This window comes from Gambusia affinis, linkage group LG16 (genome assembly GCF_019740435.1).
Source record: "Gambusia affinis linkage group LG16, SWU_Gaff_1.0, whole genome shotgun sequence".
Lineage (NCBI taxonomy): Eukaryota > Metazoa > Chordata > Actinopteri > Cyprinodontiformes > Poeciliidae > Gambusia > Gambusia affinis.
This window is the reverse complement of record NC_057883.1, coordinates 1,261,229-1,279,601: the sequence shown is the minus strand read 5'-3', so window position 1 is coordinate 1,279,601 and position 18,373 is coordinate 1,261,229. Positions and strand designations below refer to the sequence as shown.

Below are 18,373 nucleotides of genomic sequence, written 5' to 3'. Positions count from 1 at the left end.
TGAAGTGTGTAAATGATTTTCTTTCGACAGATTCTCCCACCTGAGGTGTACAGCTCCTTAAGAGTCACCATTAGACTATTGGCTGCTTCTCTAATTACCTGTAATTGTCTCCTTACCCAGCTTCACAGTTTAGGTGGATAACCATTTCTCAGCATGTGTGTAGAGGTGCCATCCTTTTCATGTTTAGATGACGTATTGTACAGAGCTCCATGAGAGGCTCTAACCTGATCCCAGTTTTAAAATTCTTCACCATTTTATCTCTGAACCTGTCTGGCATGTTTCTAATTTTCTATTTGCTTTCAAATGTAATTTAAACTTGTGAGATATTCACTGAATAAAAATAGAGCAAAAGAAAATAAAATATATTCTTCATATTTACACATCACTTGTTTTAGTCATTGGAATCACAATAAAATTATATTGTATTTAATGATTAAGATAACATGGTCAAGGACTATATACTGCATACTATCCCACATACTGTATAAGAGCCACTAAAGATGAAATTTGCAAGCAACCTGCATTTTGATTTATCCAGTATACTGTGTATGCATACATATACAAATATATACGTGCATATCTATACACATATATAAAGACATCTTTCTCAAGCCCCTCCCTTCATTAAAAGACATTCCACCAGTAGTATGTTGTCTCTAATGGGATTCAAAGGCTTGGTTCACCCATCAGGCCCAATCAATAGGCCTTTCATTGGCTGCAATCTCTGAGCGCTTTAAAAAGAGCAGTGTATGCATGTGTGTGAGTGTGTGTAGGACTGTGTGCATTCTAGCATCCTCTTCCCTCACTGATCTCCACAGAGTTCTGGAAAGACCTACACTTATTTGTTCCACACCCACTAAAATACACGTATAGATACACATATGTCACACACACAAATACACGCCCTCCTACCTATGCCAGCTGGACCAAATATTCAACTGAGAGAGCACCTCCACTCCACCCACTGTTGCCTAGGAGATGTATGTGTTTGTGGGGACCCCAAAATGCTGTTTTGGGGTTAGGGGTTAGATTTAGGACTACGATGTGGATTGAGTTTATGGTTAGGATTTGGTATGTAATGGTTAAGGTTAGGATAGGGGCAACGGTAAGGTTTAGGCTGTAGAAATTAATGGAAGTCAATGGAATGTTCCCACAAAGACAGCCACACAATCTTTGCATATGTATAATGATGTATGTGACCAAGCAATACAGAAACAGAAGTAATACTTGTGTAATACAAAGTACATCTAGTAATGTACTTTGTAAAATAATTAGGCTGAAAGGATGAATTATGACTTTTGCAAACCTTTCTCTCCTTTAAGAGAAAGTCTAAAGAACTTCAAAGTTACCACATTCTGGAATGAACAAGGAAGCAGTAGTCATTTTTAAACTGAACAAGGTTAATGGCTGAACTAAAAAACCATATTTTACACCTCATGCCACAGATTTTCTTTAACTACCTGATGGCCACATGGAGAATGTTCTGCTGGTGAGCTTTGAACATTTTAATACTTGTTTATATGACTGTACTGAAGTTAGAATGAGTTCATCTGCACTACAGGCATCAATCATTACAGACTGACCCACAAAGGCCAAAAGCCTTGGAACTGTCATTTTTACTTAGTCCCTTTTTTCCAGTGATGTCCTGAGAAATGATTTATTTCATTAATCGAGGTATTCATAAAATGGTGCACATATGAGTGATGGCATCCTGACAGCTAATGGTATAGACTATATCTGTTGCACAATGTTAACCATGGCTAAATCCAAGGGGATCATGGTCCTTTCAAATTTCGGTGTAGATTTGATGCCATACATTCGACTTGAAATGGTTGTGGTGCACTAATTCCTGACTGCTGCACCTCATCGCTTAACTTGGCATTTTGCACAATTTGAACTGCACTGTAAAATGTAAAAGTAAAGTGTACTCAAAAAGAAAAGTGACCTGAACTCATTCCAGCTTACTCTGTTGACTATACTAACTTAAACTTAGCAAAGACAACTTTCTACTGAGGCAAGTAATCAAACTCATCAGCAGCAAGTAACCCGAACTTGGAGTTATGAGTGAGCAAAACGCATCTGCATAACCAGCAAAAAACTCGGCATCATTCGGCAGCTCTCGTTGAACGCACATGCGCATTGGACACTGACGAGTGACGACGTGTTTGAAAGAAACGCCAAACTGTCAACAATACGGCGGTTGCTGCAGCTACGTTTGGTCACGGTAAGTCCCACTGTTTTTTAGCAAACTTATATTCGTTATCTCGGCCATATAATTCATCCGTAAGTCCAGGTTTTGAGGTTAACTTTATGTGTAATGATTTAGCGATGCCTGGGACTAACGTTAGTCGAAAATATCATGTTTATTTAGTGGCAACAAGATGGAGCGGCAGTGCAAAAAAGCTGTCCGGGGCGCAAAACAAAAAAAGGAAAAGGGATAAGGATAAAGATGTTGACGGGTTAAAAAAGCCGCTGTACTGTTATAGAAGGCTTATGATGAGTAGACTGCCATAGGTGGGACAGCTGTAAACTGTAGGAGAAGCAGCCGTGATGAAGAAGTGTAGGGTCACCAGATTTGGGTTTCTGAAAAGGAGGACACTTTTTTGTTGGCGGGGGGTAGAATCGGCGGACACACATGCGCCAACGGGGTGTGGGGGTAGAACCAGCGGTAGCATTAAATCGGTAGCACATGTGTGTACATGATAAAGGCCGATTTCTTTGCCATACAAAGAAACCTGGAATGGAGTAGTGGAACGGAGTGGCAATGTAATCACAATGCACTGTAAGCTATGTAATGTGTTTTGAGGCAGTTGACCAAAATCCCGGACGATTTTTAAATTCCCCCCGGACATTTTTTTAGGTCTGAAAAGTAGGACATGTCCGGGAAAAAGAGGTCTGGTCACCCTAAAGAAGTGTTATGTTGATATGTAATTGTGGTGTTGCTTCTATTGTTGTTAGGACTGCGAAGACCCAGACGTGTCTCACACCCCATTGGGATCCTGACCATCATTCCTGAGGACAGGCAGGCCTCCACTGACTCACTGCACCTCCAGTCTTCAAGTACTGCCATCATTTTGGAAGGAAGTCTTGTCATGAATGATCTTGGGAATCTTCCACATGCCATGTGCTTGCTCTTTGGACTTATTTATTCTCTGAATTTGGAGTACCCTCAACAACTGAAGTACACCTTTGACTTCATCCAAAGGGTGCTTCTCACTTGGACATAAATAAAAAAAAAATACAATCACTCAAAAATCTTCTGATGCAATGAGTGAATGTGATGTGACATTATGGATCAACGTTGATGCCTTTACCCTTATTGGAAAAGTGATTTTTATTTCTTGTTTGATTCTTTTTTTGTTGGAGAGAGCATCATTGCATTTGCAGACTACTAAATGGTTTTATGTTAATGAGGAGAAACATTACTTCACTTCACTACTTCACTATTTACTTTATCAATGTTATGATAAATGTTAGGCTCTAGTATTGAGAATTGAGTTTTTGTTTCACACCAGTCAACAAAGACATTTAAGCAGGGATTCTCAAAGTTTTAAAGACTGAGGGCCATTTGAAGGATTCAATATTAGATTGAAGGCTACCCTAGAAAAAAAGTCGTGTCATTTTTTTCCCTAAAAAAGTCTATGGAAAACTTTGTTTCCAGGTTAGTGTGTATGTAACCACACTTGAGAACCTTGTATTTAAGGTAAACTTGTTTAATTATTAAACATTTTTTTTCCATTCAAACTGTTGTCTCTTGGCTCTTCGTTCCAATAACTTAACACTTTTGGTTCATCTTACTTGAACATATCAAGGCAATCGGTTTCCTGATATTTTGCAAGTAATGTGAACTCTTAAACGTGTAAGCATAACTTATTTTTATGAGTACTGCTTAATTGACATAACTCACAATTTGAAGTAGTCATAATTGACATTTTATAGTCAACTTTACTAATGATTTTGAGTTAACGGCACTCAAGTTTACTGCCATTGCATGAGTTGTCTGAATGAATATTTTACAGTTAACCCAATTAATGATTTTGAGTTAACAGTACTCAGGTTTACTGCCTTTATCTGAGTGGTCTAAACATAGTTATTTTTAGCTACTTTACTTGAAGATTTTGAGGCAATCGGTTTCCTAACTTTTTTAAGTAAAGTGAACTTATTACTTTTTACAGTGTGAATTGCACAAGTGTCAAACTGCAAGAAATGCTCTGAGTGTTCAGCTGAATTTGTGGCAAAACTGAATCATTAGCAACAATCACGCCGTCATTTTTGAGGAAAATGGCCAGAAAGAGAGATAAATCTTTAGATCAGCAAAGTGGTGCTTTTATTTGATATTATTGTATTAGAAAGTGTGGTTTGGGGGCAAAATATATCCAATCCATTTGCTCAATGAAACTGGCTTGTGTGCAATATATTTTTTGTAATTTATGATCTAATAATTTGTCGATATTTGTATTAAGTCTTCAGTTCCACCTTTTACTCTTATGAATAGGATATTTTCTGATATCCATTACTGATACTCAAGTGACAGCATGCAAACAATCTTGTCTGTTTTATAAACAGAAATTACATGACCATGATGTTCTTACAATTAAAAATTCTATCTTAATCTCACTTAATTTGAATACAAAACAATTTGCCAAATATACATTTGTCTTAAAACACATTCCTGTGTTTATTCATAAGCAGTTAGTCGAGAATGGCTGATAGATGGAGCCCAGGTCAAGCAGATTATAATATGTATGGCTGATTTGGATTTAAAAATTTAAAATGTGTTAATAAAAGCTGTTGGTCACATTAATAGGTACTGATAGTCAAACAGGATCATTGCTGCACAATATAATACATGTGAGGGAAAAGGAGATGAAAAAGCAACAGATCTAAAGAGAAAAAAGACGAGGAAGAAATCGTGGGTTTACTCTACTATAAATCAACAAAATACATGCAATTATTCATCCAGCTAATAACTACAAAGTGCAAGTGTGACTATCAACACAAAAACACACTCAGACATCAAGTCTGTTGGCTAACATGGTATCAAGAGTGAAGCAGTTCAAAGTCCTATTAGCAATGCTTTTTCATCCCCTTTTGCTTTATTTACTAGACATGCCAATTAAGAACCAAGAATTCTAATTGAAGCAAACCACCACAAACAGTAATGCTGCTGGCACCTACAAGTGAGTCAACATATGTAAACAAACCAGCAAAATAACACAAATAGGAAAACACAAGAGACAGACTTTAAAATGCTTTTTGCCCGTTTACAGTTTTTTCTTGTTGTTTTTTGTGCAAACTTTTTATTTTTAAGATTGTTATATCTGCACAGTCCAATCAGGGCCACAGGGGCAACATGTCCAGGAGGGAGATTCAGAGATTCAAATGTTAACCTAATGCATAAATGAAGCCATTGTTTGTAGATTTATGTAGCAATTTGTGCTTTTCAATTGCTTTTCACATTAAAAGTCATTGACCTTATTTTAGATTTGGGCTCATGCACTCAACAAAACCTAGATTACTTTTGTCATTCATTTAAATCTTGCCTGGATCAAGTTTTCTGTGAGGCTATAGTTTACCTAGCTAAACCAATAAGCTGTGTGAAGCTCTTGCTAATAATTCCTGATAATTACTGCTCAGGAAAAACCTTATCAGCTAGTTTATTTAAAGATAAGCAGATATTTTAAATATAATTTTGTCAATTAAAACCAGACATTTTATCAACACCTGTCACCGTCCAAGACATTTTGGATGGCGACCCAGGTCTCAGCATACAGATGTTTTAAAATAGGTACTTCTGATATAGCATAGGGCTTCCTCATGAAGTTAACCTTAATATTAAACAGACTTCTGATTATTATAAAACATGGCTGTATTGAGAATCAGGCAGCACAATAGATCCAAAGGCTTCAACAGCTCTAACAGACACTATGACTGTGTTTCCTTTGCAAATGTGCACAAATCTTTATTCATATTCTGCTAATGTCAAAAAAACATAATTCTGAAAATCCTGTTTCCATTAAATTACAAATTAAAATCCCCTGTGAATAAGCTAATTGATGTGATAAATCATTAAAAATCATGGTAGCAATGGATGTAAACTGTTGCATGAGATTATTTTCCTAATTCTTGTTCTTAACTGTTCTGATCATACGCTCTATAGAGAGTCCAATCTTCTTCCATCTGGCCGCCCCTTTAGGATGCTAATATCAGAACCAGGCGTCAGGTTTCTTTCATTCCTACAGCCATTACTGAGCTTAGTCTCCCTGGCTTAGCCTCTAATACCTTTCTAGGTTTTTTGAAATACATATTTTATTTTCTTATTATTTTGAGTGCACCATGCATTGATGTGCTAGAGCATGAGTCAGTTCTCATAGTATGTGTACTAACAAAATGAATAAAACTGAAATTAATTCAGCTTTCATCTGAGGAGACAGCAACGTTTTATACATATACTGCGCTTTGGGGAAATTATAGTTGGTCATTTACAAAAGAGCTATGGCTTCAACATGTTCAAATGACACACAACTTTTTATGAGAGCAGTGGAGGCGAGTTCACTGGAGTGATGAATCGCTCTTCTCCATCTGGCAATCTGATGGATGAGTCTGGGTTTGTTGGTTGCCAGGAGAACGGTACTTGACTACCTGTATTGTGCCAAGTGTAAAGTTCAGTGGAGGAGGGATCATAGTGTATGGTTGTTTTTCAGGAGCTGACCTGGCCCCTGACCTGGCTCCTGTCTCCTTTCCAGAGAAAGGAGCTCTGAATGCTTAAGCATACCAAAACATTTAGACAATTCCATGTTCCCATCTTTGTGGGAACAGTTTGGAGCTGGACCCTTCCTCTTCCTACATGACTGTGCAACAGTGCACAAAGCAAGGTCTGTAAAGACATGGATGGAGAGTCTGAGGTGGGTAAACTTGACATAAGCACTCCTGAACCTTATGGACAGCCTTCCCAGAAGAGTTGAAGCTGTTTTAGCTGCAAAGGGTGGACCAGCGTCATACTGAACCATATGGATTAGGAATTGGATGTCACTTAAGCTCGCAGGTGAGTGAATATTTTGGCAATATAGTGTATTTTCAACAGTTGGATTGTTGACATTCAGTTCTCTGGTACATTTCCATTTCAACACCATGCTGTGATACAGAGTACAGGCTTCTCCTGTCAACCAGAGGGAAAGCTTGGATTTGTCACATCAAGATGCACTGCATGTAAACCCATGTATGTAGTGTGTATAAATATGTGCAAGAGCTGCATGAACAGCTGTTCCTGTGATCAAACAAGTTACCTTTGTATTTAAGTGTGGAGGGTGATTTGATATCACAAGGATTCTAGAAGACAGGGAGATTTGCTTAATCTCATTATTTAAAGTAAAAAAGAAGTAAAATAAAATATTATCTTACTGTGGCATGTTCACTTATGAGAAAAACACACACCAACACACTAGCATGTTTGCTTACCAGGTGGGTGTCCAAGTAAACCCTAAGGCTGTCCAAGTCCTGCCTGGGCTGCGTCCAGTTTTCAGTGCTGTCTAATGCCTCCTGTAGCCATGAGATGAACCCGTCCAACTTCTGCACAAAACACTGGGAACAGAGACACGGATTATTAATGAGAGAATTTAATCTGAAATATCCTACAAAACTAGTAGTAAAACACGGGAAACAAATTGTTGGTACCCCTCTGATACTGAACTAGAAGCCCACAATGGGCACTGGAAGAACTTATAACAAAAAAAGTACTAATGAATAAACGTGTCCTAAAAAAACCCAATAAAAATGAAATATTGCTTTTTAAATGTGGTTCATCAGAATCGTTGAAGCACAGCACTTCTCTTGGTCTGCTTCCTTTTTTTTGTGTATGTGAGCATAGAGCTAATGTGTCTTGCTAAAAAGCTCCAGTTTTGTCTCAACTATCCAAACAACATTCTCCCAGATGCATTGTGACATGTCAGTATGTACTGTGGAAAATTACAGTCTAACATTTTTATGCTTTTCTTTCCTTCTTGGTCATCTCCCCTGTAGTCCACTTTGGCTCAAACAATGATGAATGGTGGGATCTGACACTTTTTTGTTTTACCTTGACTTTGGAGTTGACCTTCAATTTCTTTGGAGGTTGTTCTCCAAAAAATTTCCCATTCACATTTTCCTTCTCTTTTATTTGTCATCAATTTTCCCCCTACATCCAGGGATGTGTTGGAGGACCTTAAACTTCTGAATCATCTGTGTAATTGTGTTCTGTAATTCTCATCCTGACCTCCTGGGACGACTCTCTCCTCTGCTTCCTGTGGTCCATGTTCAGTGTAGTACACAACATGTGGAGGATGAGTTTGAAAAGTACTGGACTTGCAAGCAAAGGTCACAAGTTGAGTTCCAGGTTCCCTCATCTGCCACATGTTGATGTGCCTTTGGGCAAGACAGCAAGCACCACAACCTCCCATCCCCCAACTCCCTCCCACACACACACACCTCTTTCTAATGGGGCCAATAGATGTTGCACTGGGCCGTTGCCCAGATTAGAAACCACCACTGGTGAGGGTGAGTGTTGCTTTTAGAGTGGTTGATGACTCATAAACCTTATATTAATGTAAAATACAGAAGGAAAAACTACGCAAGTAATTGCATATTGACACCTTCCTAAAATAATAGCTTAAGTCATTTTTATTTTTTTTTATGAAAAGTTATTTTTACAAAATAAATAAATAAATCACCTTGGCAAAAACTGTCACACCATTATTTTAGGGAGATGACAACATTAGTATCTTATTTTTTACTATAATTATTATCAGTCATCTTCCTTTCCCAAACCCAACACACACCTAATTCATGGAGGCAGCTGAGCAGCACTTTGCCCCCATCCTTGGTGACTGTGTTCAAGAAGACCCTGACAGAATCCTCTAGAGCTAATGAAATAGTAATGAAGAGGAATAAAGAATATGAAATATGAAACCAAGAAAGAAAAATACCTAGGAGAGGTGAGAAGAGATGAGAAGAGAAAAGAAGAGGAAAAAAGACAACAGAAAAAAGAAGAGGAGAGAACATTAAAAAGGAGAGGATATTGGAATAAAAATAAGAAAAATGTAGATAGAGATAAAAGACATAAAAAGATACTGTGAGTTAGAACAAGTATGGCAGGTTGCCCTTCACAGTAGAACACAGAAAGAAAAAAAACTACGTGAAGATGTGAAAACTGATTGAAGAGAGGAAGAAAAGGGCTTGCTGCTTAGTGGAGTGTTAGTGCCATCTGCTGGCCACAAGGAGCACTCATGAAGGACTTAAGCCATAATTTACCACCAAAACAGATTACTAAAGGTAAAAATCAGGGTTTATACATGAAAAAGCCACTACATTAGATTATCTCTCTTTTTTTCTTTTTTTTTTTGTGGATTCCTGCTGGAAGATTCAAGTTTCAGTTGGCGATCAGAAACCCAATATTGTATCAGAATAGAGACTGATACAATATTGATTTCCCCCTTTGAAGCAACTTCAGTCACAAAGAGGGTTAGAGAATATGGCTTAAAGGAAGAAGAATTAAGTATGTATTTATATCTTCATCCTTGAATGGGCCACTGAGGAGGTGAAAGGGGAGAAAAATGCTAAAATGGGATTAAAGGATTCATTTACTAAAATAATAGCTTAAGGAGGGAGTTTGAAGTTTGTTTTTTTGGGGGGTTTTGTTTTTTGGAGACATACAGAAAAGACAGGAGGAAAATTAAAGGATTTTTCAGTCTGCAAGTCTTTGTAGAAACACTGTTATGTTATAAAGTTTCTCATTGTTCTGCACAGATTTTTTGTTCTAATGAGCAAAAAACAACCAGCATGACAACATGAAAATACCACCACAGTCAAACTGAAAAAGTTATTGTTTCTGAGTGATAATGAGCATCTGCCAGCAACAAAGAGATCTTCTATGTTGCTTTGAACTTGAGCAAAATGTCCTAATGTTGATGAGAAGGTTTGTTCAGGAGGGGAAGGATGACTATGTTGCAGCTCCAAACAGAAATATTTAACCTTTAGCACGACTGAAGCTGTCACTGAAATGGAAGCTAATGAGCTGTTCAGGTCTGTGGTGAAAGAAATCAGACATCTGGAGAAAATGATTACAAAGATGTCCATTTTTGACTAGACTGATGTTCTGTGCTTCATTTCTTCTTTAATCTTTGAAGGTGTCCTATGAGACATTATTTTTTACTGGCACTACGCCTGCACTGTCCGAAGGTAATTCATTGTATAGTCCTTAGAACGGGCACAGGAAACAATTTAATTACACAAAAAGTTTTTGTACCCAGTTTCATTTTTTATGCTTATAGATTATGTTATATGTTTTTGTTGATGATGATAATTTTTTGTACTGATGAGATTCAAGGAGATAATGGTGGTAGTCAAGAACAAAGATTCTAGACCTTTACATGAGCATAATTTCACCAATAGCCAATGATATATCTTGGCAGTAAACTTAAACTTTTTATCATCCATGGCTTGGATCAAGAACAACTACCTGGTCTGAAAGGTAGTTTCATACCATCTTAGATTATCTTAGATTTAGAATCAATGTGCAAGGTCAACAATTAGTCTGTAAGCAGTGCAGAAATTTCTGAAATCATTAACCGAAACCCAGACATCTTCATTTGACTATTATTTTAAACTGATCAATAACCTATATTCATATCATTTTTAGTGAGAAAAATAGAGAGAAATGTTGTAAACATAGACTCTGTCCACTGTTAGCTCACAGTGAGACACTTCTCTGATATCACAGGGTTTAATCTAAGATGGTATGAAACTACGTACCTTTCAGACCAGATAGTTCTTCTTGGTCCAAGCCATGGATGATAACTTGACTTTCTGGTAGGTGACTTAAGCTCCAGGGAGAAGGAGTTTGAATTTTATCTTAATCTGCTCCTCAATTGAATATGTACCAAAATGAAAATCATCATTTTCCGCTTTGACTTTCAATTCTTGTCTGAATAAATTAGTGGTGAGTTGGCACCAACTCACAATTAATGTATCTATACAGCATATGGATAAAAACATAAAATTACTGGCAGCTCCTCCTGCAGCTTTGTAATAGGTGCAGTATTATGTGAAAGACTTTTTTAGCTTTACATCAAGTTATACCTTCAACAAAATCCTATCTGGAGTGATGCTTTGATTTTTCCATACATGTTTGAGGAATCCTTGAATCTCCCATGGCAACCATTCAGGGTGCCTAAGCACTTGCTTTCATCAAGCCCTGTCTATTTCTACAAAGCTCCTCTTTAGAGGTGCAGTCTGTAACCAAGCATAGATCACTCCACCCCCACCCTCCCACATTCAGTTCCTCCAGACTAGCGGTAGCAGCAAATAGCAAACACCTGGTGGAAATGTGTGTCTGCTGGGCTCATCTTGTGAACTACTTCTTAGTGCATCACTCTAAGAATGGTAGAAAACAGCATCGTGGAGGAGCATTGTTGTGATGATGTGCTGAAGGTGGAGTGTTGAATTTCTTAAAGAGACAAGGGCCAGTTTCAAATCATCAAATTGCAAAGTCAATTTCCTTTAAGTCATGTTTGATATATACAACATTTTTACCACCACTGAAGGTAATATAGTTACTTGACTGTGATATAAAACTGCATTATGTGCCTGGAATATACATAGCACCATCCCTTTAACAATGAAATCAGGTTGAATGAGTGTTGTTTTAATGTACTGATCTGAAAATTATCTGGAAAACTAACAACAGAGAGAAAGAGGCAACAGAATGAAAGTGAAGCTGGTGGAAATGACTTGTGATGCCACATTTTTATCACATTTTCAATTCACCTACTAATAGCTGGATTAAATCATGTCAATATCACATGGAAATAGCTTAATGCATAGAATTAAACATGGTTTTGTTTAGAACCCTCATGTCTCTGTTAAGTTTGTGTCTCTACGACTCTTTGCAGAAAGCTAAATGGACATTTGAAACATTGAAAAGTGAAAATGACAAGATGGAGAATGAAGAAGCATGAGTGGAAGTGGAGGAAAAGGAGGAAAGGACATGAAAATATTTACAGAGCATAGAAAAACTAGATGAAGAGAGGCAAAGAAAAAAAGAAGAGAAGGAAATTAAAAAATTAATACATTTTAACACATTAGGGTAAAAAACAATAAAAATAAGGTGAAATAAGGAAAGATAAATTATAGAAAAAAAGAAGAAGAAGGAAGAAATGAGCAATAATGTTAAAAGAAAATTGGAAATAAGAGTGAATGTGTTAAAAAGGAAGGTTAAGGGAAGATGAGAAGAGAGAGGAAGAGGATGTGAGAGAGAAAAACGGCAAAGAGAGCCGCACTGGTTTGGATATCGACCAGCATGCACTGGGCTGCTTACAGATGCTTTGATGTTTCCAAACCAGTCTGGCCCTGGAGGGGCAGAAAGGCCTACTGGGAGCTGGAATGCCTGATCTGATCCTCTGCCGCCTGGATAACCATTCTGATATTCTTCTCTTTCTCTTCCTCACACCGTTCATCTCTTCACCTCTGGATAATTACTGTTCAGCTGACTGAGTATTCTGAAGGATGAGGTCTATAGATCTGGACTCAAAGTCCTGACTTAAAATGTTTAGAGCAGTAGGGATAATACGATCAATTATTAATATTTCAAAAGCAGCCAACATGATATTTATCCTCCCAGAGTATAAAGCATAAACAATATAAAGAAATGGTACTGATATACAAAGATAATCTTTTAGTCTGTACAAAATGAGAGAGGATAGGAGAATTATTCCTATACAACTACGGGCATAAAGAGCAACAAATATTTCACTCAAATTACATAAAGCTGGAAAAAAAGAATACTCTGGAGCGAGGGGCAAATAGTCATCAGAAGCTGATGACTATTTTTTACAAATTCAATTTAATTTGAATCTGAAATACTCAGACCAACCCAACAACCACTGTTGTTGGTTCAAAATTGTTTTGATCAAAATCACTTAAATCGCCTTTCTTCCTCATTCTGATGCTCGGTTGAACTGCAGCATATCGTCTTGGCCATGTCTTCATGCCTAAATGCATTGAATTGCTGACATGTGATTGGCTGATCCGACACTTCTTTTAGTTTATTTATATATATATATATATATATATATATATATATATATATATATATATATATATATATATATATATATATATATATATATATATATATATATATATATATATATATCCATCCATCCATTTTCTGAACACCCTTCGTCCCTTATGGGGTCAGGAGGGTTGCTGGTGCCCATCTCCAGCTGCGTCCCGGGCGAGAGGCGGGTTCACCCTGGACAGGTCACCAGTCTGTCGCAGGGCAACACAGAGACACACAGGACACACAACCATTCACACACACACTCACACCTAGGGAGAATTTAGAGAGACCAATTAACCTGACAGTCATGTTTTTGGACTGTGGGAGGAAGCCGGAGAACCCGGAGAGAACCCACCATGCACAGGGAGAACATGCAAACTCCATGCAGAAAGACCCCGGGCCGGAAATCAAACCCAGGACCTTCTTGCTGCAAGGCAACAGCTCTACCAACTGCGCCACTGTGCAGCCCTATGTATATATATATATATATACATATATATATATATATATATATATATATATATATATATATATATATATAATAACATCTGAATAATAGCCTTGCCTCCTACATTTCATAGCATAAGCTTGAACTCTCTGCTGTTTGTCCTTGTGCTGTAGATTTATGAGTAGCTGAGGGCAAATATAATTTTCTTTTAATAAGGAAAGCTGAGAGTTTTGGGATAACTGCAGCTGACAAAATTTAAAATTCTGAAATGATGAAATTTGTGAGGATTAGGTGAGACTGCTAATGCGCACAACAGGCTAAGTTATTAGACCGACAAAAAGAACATGTCATATCAAACATACACTGCTGGGATGGAAGTAAAGGACTCGGGAGGGGGCTGGGGGTGTATGATTAGAAATTCATTAAATAACCTAAATTGAAAAAATGGTAATATTTCATTTGATCCATGAGGACATGTTCATGCACTGCAGGATTAGAGAAGGAAGGAAGGAAGAAAAACTGGATCCCTCTATAAAATAATTGGACGTTTGCCTTTCAATCAATTTGAGTGATCATTTTTATGCATGACATTTATATATCTATTTTTATTGTTTTTGTTTTGAGGTTTTTGGCTTCCATCTAAACTCTGCTCTGTTCCAGCAAACAGCTGAAACAAATTAATTTACTAGCAGGTGTTTCATTTAACAAGCATTGAAGTGAGGTTTTGATGTCAATGTCACCAGGCCCAAACTTTATGTAGCAACAAGTCAAAATTATTTTATTGAAAACTCAATAACTTTTAAATATAAATGTAAATATTTAGAACATAACCACTTCTCTACAAACAAACATATTGGTCTCTGAGTATACCAGCTCTTTAGGAGTTTTTTTCCTTACTTATAAAGTCTCACAGAACATGTGAACAACATCCCTCTTCATCACTGTCCTCTGGCACGTTCTTATTTTGCTATCCTCTCTCCTGTCATTGTGCATCTCTACTCCCCCTGCTGGGCCAATCAGACGATTGTTGATGTAAGTCTGTTGTCTGTCTGTCTCCCACTGTTCACAGATAGACTGGCATGCCACAGAGTCTCCAAATACACAGACATCTCACACTGAGGCCATTAATGCTCGCACAGACAGCCCATACCATGTAATCACACGATGCATAGGACACTTAGCTAACTGATGGATTGTTTTTTTTCTCTCCCAGCCTTTGCATTGTTTTTGGTTCTTAGTGAATATTAAAACCCATCAGGTATAATGTCTCATACAGCGCAAAAGGAACTGTGGCTTCCCATCTACAAATACATCCGGTCCCTGTCTAGAAGACTAAGGAAATACGTGACCAGAATATAGTCTTGGTTTTGACTTTTAGACAAATAATGAGAAAGTCAAGGTCAAGATAACATTTCTAAAAAGAAAAATGGCAAGAGTTTTGGAAAAGAATATATATATATATACATCCATCCATTTTCTAACACCCTTGCCCCTAGTGGGGTAAGGGTGTTAGGAGGGGTACTGGTGCATATCTCCAGCTAACGTTCCGGGCGAGAAGCGGGGTCACCCTGGACAGGTTGCCAGTTTATTGTAGGGCAATGTATATATATATATATATATATATATATATATAGGCATGAGTAAGCTATCCCAATATTTTCTGACCTAGAATACAGTTGGTTGTATATTTCATCTCCCTCTACAAGCAATCTAATATGGCATTGCAGTCTGAGTCAGGGTGATGGGATGTTAAGCATAGTTGCCAAGTTCAGTGATTATAAGGAAATATGGGTGTTTTTTGTAAATTCACATTAATCTGGTCCTGTTTGCTGATGTAGGGTTGCTCTTGTGTCCTCCACTCATCCTTTATGACCACAGGTAACACCAGCAAACATTAAACTGATGCGAGGGACCAATGAGGGATTATACCTTTGTTTATCACGTCTGTGCCTTATGGGGAGGGGATGGGGAGGGGGGGTGACCACAGAATGAAATTTGAAAGGAGAAGTGTGACATACAGAAGGGATGTGTTCAGCAGTGGTAGGTCTGATCCAGGACGGTGAGGAGAATACCACAGAGAGGAGTTAAGACTTTTAGAATGGTGCAGCAGCATCAACCTGGTTCTGAATGTGGGAAAAACCAAAGAACTGGTGATGGACTTCAGGAGGAAAGGGCAAGTGCACATCCCACTCTACATCTACAACCCTGCTGTGGACATTGACCGGCACATCAGGGGGTCATCAGGTTCATGACACTCTCACCTGAGAGCTCACCTCAGCCCATCGATCCTTACTACCTTCTACGGAGGCACCATTGACAGCGCGCTTACCAGCAGCATGAGAACAGCAGCGCCTCAGACAGGAAGGCACTGAGCAGAGTGGTGAGGTCAGCTGAAAAGAATGATTTGGATCACCCTGCCACCTATTAGGAACCTGGCAAAACAACGCTACCTGTGAGGGCAACAAGTATCGTCAGAGCCCCCCCTCACCGCCGTCATGGACTGTTCTTTCGTCTAGCCTCTGGCAGAAGACGCCTGTCATGCAGAACAATAAGGTCCATGACAAATTCTGCCCGACCGCCATCAGAGTTTTGAATCATATTATAATCAGATTATAATAAGGTTGATAGTTTTGCATGCATCACTCTTGGTACATTTCATGCACAAATTGAAAATATTTTGACTAATATTTATTTTTTTGCACTTTTGGTGCAGAGCAGATTTGTCTTGAGGAACCAAAACTGGCTTTACATGCTGATAAATCTAAAGCAATTGTTTTTTCAAACGTGTCTGTTCTATTGGAGAATTTTTGCCAAGTAAGAGCTGACATGGTGCTGCTGCCTTTCTTTGCCAGGTCACCGTTGTGAACGAGGATTTGATCTGAGTCGGTCTTCACCCTTTCAGATCAATTAAAGAGTTAAGAATAAAAACATAAATTAATAATATAGCTTCCTCAGTTTTTGATTTGGCTCTTAATCTATTCTTTTCATATTATTTTATAGTTTATCCTGCAAGTTTCTGTTTGTAGCCAAATACGCATAACAATTCCATTCTGCAGTACATCTCTGATGTTATGTTGAGTGACAAAGATAGTTTGATTCTGAATAGTATCAGGAGAATGCAAATCCACTGAATCATAATGCCCCTGAATGCACCCCAAGCCTAAAGACAAGTATTAATAAGATGTGTGCTGCTTAAAAAGGTTCAAACAATATTTTTGAGCCGTTTCCCTCTGTGCGACAAACTGGCGACCGGTCCAGGGTTTACTTCGTTCACTGGAGATAGGCATCAGCATTAGGGACATGGTGTTAGAAAATGGATGGATGGATGGATATTTTCCTCTGTAGGGATTATTCAGGGATGTTTCCTTTACCCCAGCCTCTATTCCCAAGGCTTTTTTAGATATGATGTTAATGTTGGCTCTACAATTCATTTTCACTTGATCTGCTATGCAGTGATAAACTAGGCTTAATGTTGAGCCTGTTTGGGAAGTTTTCTTTATTTCAGTCTGTACTACAGTAGTTTAATGTCCACTTTAGTGGATTGTTTTAGTTGCTCAAACTGATGCTATAGCGGATCTCTTAGTTTCATCCAAAAGACGTGCATGTACTGGTTACTTTATTCTGTCTTTACTTCCTCAATTAGTCAGCTCAGTCACTGCTATGATTACATGCTGCTACATAAGCAGCTAATCAGCTAATTACTCAGAGCACAGAGGAGTGAGAAGTGTGTATGCCTGTGTGCATGTGCATGCGTGTGTGTGTGTGTAGGCGAGCAAGGTCTCCTACATATGTGAAGTTTCCCCACACACTCTAAAAAGTGTATTTGGGCTGCAGTTCAACTTATGGATTTTTTTACATTAATCTCAGTTAATTTTGTTTGGTTTAATGATGAGACCACTATTTGTGTTGAATTATATTAACTTATACATTTTTAACTTAAAGGAACTTTTGGCTATGACTTTATTAAAACAATTAAGCTTCACCAGGGACAGATCCTGTGCTGACTGTGGTGCTGTGGTGATGCAAGGATAGAGCACAACTGACATAAAGAGACCCTAGTCATCAACACGGCTGTCGCAGGTTTGATTCCTGCCTGCTGACCTTAGCTGTGTGTCTTTCCTGTCTAACTACTCTAAAATAAAAGCCACCGGAGCCAATAAAACCTTTTTTAAAAATCCTGTATTAGTTCACTTCTTTATTTTAAGTAAACTAAGTTATTTGAATAAAACTGATTAAATTTGTCAAGTTAAACCAACTTGATAAATAAAGTTGGATAAACTCATTGAATTACTTGTTACCAACTGAAGCAATTCAATTACGGTAAGTTGGTTCAACTATTTTCTCCACTCTGCTGCTGTGTGTCACAGCTGCAGTGTGACCTGCGAACACAAGCTGTACTGCTTTCGCTGCACCAACTCCCTGCTGAGTTTCTGAGTTTGTCAACTTGTCTTCTTCACACTTTCAAGCTTTGTAAGACTGCTCATGACTTCTTCAACATCCTCACATCAGTTTATGGATTTTAACCTTGCTTTTACATTTATCATTGTATCTATCTCCTCTATTTGAAATTTATGTAACTGTTTTTCACTTTTTAATCATCGGGGATCACTATTTTATGTCAATCTCTGATTGTAGTGAAACAATATTTTGCTTTCACTACCATTAATCTACCTTTTGTCACTTCTTCAAATTGATATTATTCCAGTAAAAAATAAAAATAAAAAATGAAAAAAGAATTCCATCTCCCCCACTGGTCTGGCTTAAATGACTCAAAATAATTTCTGGCCCCCATTTTCTCCAATCTACCTCATTTAAATGATCACTATGTGCTT

The 18,373-nt window shown here is 37.9% G+C and overlaps 1 protein-coding gene across 4 annotated transcripts in view; it reads right to left on the bottom strand.

The window, feature by feature from the left end:
• Positions 1 to 18,373, bottom strand: part of akap6 (A kinase (PRKA) anchor protein 6) — a 168,739-nt gene that overhangs the window by 114,362 nt on the left and 36,004 nt on the right. For all 4 annotated transcript variants that reach the window (XM_044142656.1, XM_044142658.1, XM_044142659.1 and 1 more), the window contains one exon: positions 7,459 to 7,581. In XM_044142656.1, coding sequence (XP_043998591.1) covers positions 7,459 to 7,581 — 123 coding nt within the window. The remainder of the gene's footprint in view (positions 1 to 7,458; positions 7,582 to 18,373) is intronic.